General features: G+C 24.6%; 1 protein-coding gene across 2 annotated transcripts in view; it reads right to left on the minus strand.

Moving 5' to 3' along the window:
* The window catches only part of LOC102679203, an 11,445-nt gene extending 4,374 nt beyond the window's left edge, over positions 1 to 7,071 (minus strand). The window contains exons 1-4 of one of the 2 annotated variants that reach the window (XR_004150569.1): positions 6,585 to 7,071; positions 5,444 to 5,587; positions 3,415 to 5,115; positions 75 to 191 (exon numbers count right to left, since the gene is read on the minus strand). Coding sequence is in view for 1 of the 2 variants with exons in the window: in XM_006616190.2 (XP_006616253.2) it covers positions 75 to 191; positions 3,415 to 5,115; positions 5,444 to 5,587; positions 6,585 to 6,719 (2,097 nt within the window). In the remaining variant the exon portion in view is untranslated. The remainder of the gene's footprint in view (positions 1 to 74; positions 192 to 3,414; positions 5,116 to 5,443; positions 5,588 to 6,584) is intronic. The other variant, XM_006616190.2, reaches the window with a different exon arrangement.
* Positions 7,072 to 7,405: the final 334 nt, after the last annotated feature.

Consider the following 7,405-nt stretch of genomic DNA (forward strand, 5'->3'; position numbering starts at 1 on the left):
ATATTATATTATAATATAATATATATAATTATTAGTATTATAAGTAAGTATTATAATATATATATATATCTTACAGTTTTTAAAAATTCCTTTTGCGTAAGATGACAACGCTCGTAAAAATCGCATAGAAATTCCAGTGTGCCCAAACATCGTATACAAACAACTTGTGGCAATCCATCATTCTCTTTTACCTGAAACAACAAAAAAACTTCTGTGTCAAAAGAATGAACGTTCTTATAAACAACATAAAATTTCATTCTCAAATATAAAATATAAAGTGATATTTCAATTATTTTTTAATAATGTTAATACAAATCATTTATCTTAATTTAAATAAGAGGCCTAGGTTTAAATAAATTTAAATTAAATAATAACATATTTTTATTATTTAAGAATTCTACAGAGACATTATTGATATTAGAACAAACCTTGTTGAACCATATTATTTTATGTACATGCAAGATAAATATGAATTACATGTAAGATAAATAAAAAATGGAATGGAAAAAATAAAAGTAAAAATCAAATAATTAGCGGTTCCAAAAATATCGTACCTTTATTCAGAAAAATTGTAGAATCCTTAAACAAATATATGCTTTTTTTTTTATTATTGGAAAATCGTTATATATGCTAATTCATACTGCACTTTAATGATGTTTATTTAAAAGTATATATATATGTATATATATATATATATATATATATATATATATATATATACATATAAATATATATACATAATATACATAATATACATACTTTATCCGATATATTTATTACCTCTTAGAAAAGTAAACTGTTTTAATAAAATTTCTTGTACAAAATAAGAATTATTGCTTATCACTTATCTAAGAATGTAAATATTATAGATATAATATCCTTCGCACGATTTTAATTTCTCATAGGAACAATTTGTTCCGAAGAAAGATAATAATCGTTTATGTAATATATAATTTTTTGTGCTCATATATTGGAAAGATAAATAGGACACCACTTTATAAAAAGAAAATTTAAATACTTTATAGATTTACATTGAATATGTTGAAATATTATTTAATATTTCGATGATTTTTCATTAAAGACGATGATTCTCATTAATTTCGTTCTATATACTATATATATTATATTCTATTAGTATTAAATTCTAAATAAAAATAATGAAAAGATTTATATTCATTATTTTTAAAAATTTTTTTAAATCCTTAATTACTACTTTATAATTTCTTTTAAAATATTCATATAGTTTATTTTAATTCATATTGAGCACAAAAAATTATAATTTTTTGTTTTTTTTTTAAAAAGATCAATATTGCACGTGATACATATTCAAAGAATCATCAACGCTTTTTTCATTTTTTAATATTCTTGTGTAATATATGAATAGCATAAAATCGATCAAGGCACTTACGATACAATTTTTTATCGTAAATCACATATGTTTTCTTATATAATTTATTGTATACATTATCTTCTTAGCTAAATATTTTTGTTATTTTTAATAATATAAGATCTATCGATTAAAATTTGTATCTAAAGACTTTTATTGTTAATCAAAAATGTTTTTTATAAAATTTCAATTTTTTGCATTTTATTTCACTGAATCTCTTCATCAATATATATAATATGAAAAATAGAATCGAAAATAGAATAAAATATACTTTGCACATTATATTATGTAAAAGTTTTTTTATAAACAATTATGTAAAAATATATAGAAAATTTTTTTTTTTATTTTTATATATTTTTTTAGTTAGAAGTTTTGATTTTGGAAGCCCTATTCATATACAATTTTTTTCATGAATTAAATTTTCCTAGAAAGTTAACTGTGCAATAAACATACAAATTTTTTATAACAATATATCCAATAATATTTTTGATTTTCCTAATTAATCATTTTTCTATTGTGTTATCGCAATGTTCTGTCATGTTTCGCAGTTTGTCTTTATTACAGCTTTGGTAAATTCTAATCAATAGCGTTTCACGTGCAAAAATATTTTCTAATGTAATGTATATAAATGGAAAAAATACTTAAATGATATCAGTACTCTCTTAAATGCATTTCTACGTTATGTACAAAACCGCGACTAATATAATATAAAAAAAATACGAGCGACAAGAGGAAGAGAGTAAATTGACTGATTAGTATTGCTCATTCATTCATTTGATATTATATATATATTGCTCCAAAATTTAAAAGAATTATTAGTAATTCATGATTAATAGCTAATTTTCTCGTGATTGAACAAATATTTACTTTTAAATCTTGCAGCAATATTTTACAATCACTTAAAAACGCATTGAATAGATATCGCTTGAATAAGATTAAAAATTAAAGAAACATTTCTTTGAAAAGTTCTAAACTGATTTAAATTAATTTTAAACTGCATCTATACTATATAACAAAAAACATATGATTTATTACTGAAAGAAATGTCATAACAATATATATATATGTATATATAATTTCATTAAGTAAGATGTTATATGTATAGAAACGAAAAAATAAAAAAATATTCTGACAACTAAATCTTTAAATGATAGTAACAAAATGCCAAAAAAGTCATAGATACGGAGATATTATTTTTAAAAAATACATCAATACAAGAAACATAATCAATCTAATAATTTTTGAATAATATGTGAACTTAAAAAAAAACTAAAATAAAAAACAAAACAATAAGTACTAAAACTAAATAAAAACAGATTTGAAATAGATATATAAATTGATGATGACGTTGAATTAGATATGGAAATGGACTATGAAGATAATGATTTACATGAAAAAAAAATAGTTTTGAGATAGTCAATAGAATTGAATTGATAGATTAAAAAATTAATCAAATGAAATTGTATTGCTAAGATAAGAATTAATTCATACAATGCAATGAATAACTGTGAAGGAAAAGACAAGAACATTGTTGAAAAAACGCAACGCTATCGCCAACATAAAAATATAAAAGATTAGAGAAATTCATATAACTTATAACTTTTATAAAATGTAAATGTATTCGTTTTCGATACAATTTCGCATCTTTATTGTATTATTGGAATTAAAAATTTCAAAAAAAAATTCTTTTTAACTTATGTTTACATTATATTGTTTGAATCGATAGCAATGCGTTATATGATGCAATCTCTTATTTTGATCTTAATCTCTACTGATATTTGACTAATTCGTTGTATATATAATATGAAAAATATAACATTATCCTTTCAGTTTTTCTAATCAATCATATAACATTGCTATATAATATATTTTGTTATATAGCATAGACACAACTTTACAAAAATATCAGAGCTATTTCAGTACTATTACTTTTCATTAGACGTAGTAGAAGCTACCTCGCCACTAAAAGTGTTTTTTTGTTTGCTATTATTAGTTATTTTTTCTTCAAAGTGTCTTTTTCTATGTACCTTCATGTTATCACGCCTATTAAACTTTCGCCCACACTCCGGACAAGCGTGCTCTTTTTCACCGTGCACGTGCCGATGTGCAGCCAGATGACTAGCTTGAGCGAATCTTGCACCACACTTTTGGCAGATATGTTTCCTCAGCCCTTCGTGTTTTGATAGATGTTCATTTAGGAATGCTTTGGATGCATATCTATTATTACAAACATTGCATACGAATGGCTTAGGATTTGAATGCTGTAATACGTGAGCCTTATATTTGGACGCAACTTTGAATGTTTTATTGCAAACTTCACAAGTATATGTAGTCGCATGACGCGTTTTAATATGTTCATTCAAAACTGAAAGACTTGAATAAAGATTGTAACAAAATCGACATCTAAAATTGCGACGATTTTTTAAATGTACACTAGCTATGTGACTTAATAATCTCGTACGATACGGAAATACTTTGCCACAATATTCGCATGCTAAGTTCTGCGGAGGTAAATGTGATTTCATATGAAGTTGTAACGATACTTTATGATGGTAACTTTGACCGCAATCTGTACAAGAATAAGGTCTCACACCTTTATGTACATTATCGTGTTCCATTAAATAGAACTTTGACTTGAATCTCTTTGGACATTTTGGACATTGTATTGGTCTCGGATTAGTATGTGTGCATCGAATATGTTTCATGACATCAGACTTACATACAAATTTAGCGTTGCATAGAATACATGTGTATTGTTTAATACCAAGATGTGTTTTTACGTGAACCATACATTTATCTTTGCGTTCATAAAACTTACGACACAATTTACAAGAATAACCATTTTGATTATTTGTAACGACGTGTTCAACGTTATCATCGACACGAATTTCTTCCCCATCAATCTTGAAAAGTTCCTTCGGATTTTGAGAAGCTTGCCATTTTTGCTCAAATTCAGCGGAATCTTCTAATTTTGTCGAATTGCCGTTTTTCAGACTACTATCGATAATTGTGTTTATTATACTATTAACTTCTACACAACTTTGATTTTGTAAAAGACCAACTATAGCCTTATCAACCAAACAGGAACCTTGATCTGGAAATACTCGTGCTCGAGCAGTAGCTATATCATCACTTTCCTTTTTACATAATTCTACAGTGAAACTAATATCTTCAATATCACTGCTTTGATTTCTAGATTCTTTCACAGAAACTTCAATATTTGGAGAATTTGACACAATACTGAGAAGTTTATTTAATGCTGATGTTGGAATTTGAATAGTATGTGGATCTTGCTGTTTTCCAGTCAATTTTTCACTATTTTCCTTAGAACAACTACGTGGACTAACAGTTAATTCTGTAGTAGTATTATCATGACTTCTAAGTCTATTTGCAATTGGTGTATCAGTAGCTGTTTCATTTGTAACAGTTGTTTCTATACTTTGTCTACTTCTAAGCCATCGTGTAGGAGTTGTCTCACATTTCTGAATTTGGGCATTCTCAGTATTTTTTTCACTCGTATTTTGAATATTAGTTTGATCTTTGGAAGTTTCTTCATTGCCTTTTACTTGTTGATTTTTCGTATTTTTTTGAATTTTTGTAGTTGTTCTTAGAACATGCTGATCTACTTTTTGAATGTCCTCATCATTTGAAGAATTAAGATTTATATTGGTGTCATTGTTGTTATTGTATGTTGATGTACTTGGTGTAACTTCAGTCTTTACTTCAGCCTAAAGATAGATTGAAATAAAAATAAAAGTGGGTACTAGAAATTGATTAATTTTATTAAAGCAAATGAATTCAATCTGGTATTTATAGTACATATTTTTTATTATATAATATATATTATTTATTATATACATATACTATATATTCAATAAAATGTGTACAATTTTCTTTATTATTTCTGAAATTTTCTATGAACCAAAATACCAGATGATATCTTTTTATATATATAATTAATATATATAATTTAAAATTCAAAAAAAGAAATGAGCTGTTTTGGTAGCATCATAGATGAGCGGTAGAGTTATGCATTAAATTTGAATATAAACTTACAATCTCTGTTAAGGATGGTAGAATGTATCGATCGCGTAACACTTGTTGGGTGCGAAGACACTCCTCTTGGAAGTCGCAAACAAATTCGAGTTTGCCCAGACATTGAACACAGATCGCCTTGGGCAGAGGATCCCTTTCATCTATCTGCGATTCAAACAAAATATCTAAATACTAAATATATGTGATTTTAAAAATCTTAATTGAAAATCTGATTCTCTATAATTTTTAATTGAAATGGAAAACTATAGTGTTTTATTAAAAAAAAATTATGAATATTATAATTCAAACCCTACCGCTCTGTAGATACACCATTCTGAAAATTCTTATAATCTAATACCCACTCTAATACATTTCTAATTTCAATATTTATAATCATAATTATAATACAATATTTATAATTATTTATAAATATTTAATAATAAAACTTAATTTTTATATAAACATTAAATATTAAATTAACAATTTTTTCTTATATTTATATAAATTTTTAAAAGAAATATTAAAAAATTAATATTTTAAAAGTCAAATTAATTTCTTCATTAATCAAGTTGAAAAACGAAATATTTACAAAATATAAAATTCTTAAAAAAATTTTAAATAAAATTATAGTATATATAGTATAAGGAATTAATTATAGTATAAGGAATATCAATATTTAATGTCAAATATTTAGATATAAATATTAAAATAAATAAATAAATAAATTAAATATTTAGATTTATAAATAAATAAAAATAATCACTCTTATATACTATATAATTGCAACATACAAGTATAAAATATTACATATTTATAAATATATTACACATGCTTAAATCATACAATTAATTTACATACAAAAAAATTTATACAGTTTCTTTAAGTTTAATTTAAATTATATCTTTTGTTTTTCACAATTTTATATAAAATAAATACATAAATAAACAGTGAGATATAAGAAATGAACTTAATATTAATATGGATTTCATATTATAATAAAACTAGAAAAATCAAACTTTTAAAAAATATAATGCAACAAGAAAAAAAAATAAGATATTTTTTTCTTTATATGCTCTACGCCCCTCCGGCCATTTTTCTAACCCCCTCCTTTAACTACAATTGGGGCCCGGACCCCACGACACACCTTTTATATTGTACTTACCAGAATGTTGATTCTTGTATGAATTTTTAAGCCTAAAAATCGTTTTGTGCCTTCTTCACCAAACACATCAATGTATATACTCTCACATTGACCGCAAAGTCGACAAATTTGAGCTTCTCCCTCCCCTAACTCCATTTTTGTTTACGTTGAAGGCTGCCTGAATACGCTTTCGACTACTTGCACACTGAAAATCTAGCATGGAACCGGTGCTAGCGTACTTTCTATTAGATCCCCGTACATTAGATGTTCGTTTCAATAATATCACGATTCTTAAATTCAACTTCTTCTCGAAAAAATAAACATAAAGAAACTAAACAAAAGACAAAATTCTAACGATAGCGTTACTACTTGCTCGCTGGCACGGGGATGTAGTCGCGTTCGAGTCAGACCAACATACATTCACTTCCCCCGCACTATTGTACGAATTTTGACCAATCGACGATTTCTTTTTCGCATTATAGATTTACTGTATTCAGGATTGGTTGTTGCTGTCGCGCTACACTTAAAGCATTATATATAGATTACTAGATTGACAAAGTAATTGATAATTTTGACTTTTTTCACATATGACTTTTCGTGTTTTTTCTTTTCCTATTTTAGTGTTTTAATAATAATTAATTTTAATATTACACATTTATTATCTATTAATGTTTTTAAATTGTAATAATATTTTATAACTATATATAAATATATTAATTTATAATATATAATATATGATATATAATATAATAATAATTGCAATAATTCTATTTTTTTTATTTCGAATAATATATAATAATGTTTCTATTTTTTTATTTTTTTATTAATTTTTTTTTTTTTTT

The sequence above is a fragment of the Apis dorsata genome, unplaced genomic scaffold (genome assembly GCF_000469605.1).
Source record: "Apis dorsata unplaced genomic scaffold, Apis dorsata 1.3 scaffold_256, whole genome shotgun sequence".
Lineage (NCBI taxonomy): Eukaryota > Metazoa > Arthropoda > Insecta > Hymenoptera > Apidae > Apis > Apis dorsata.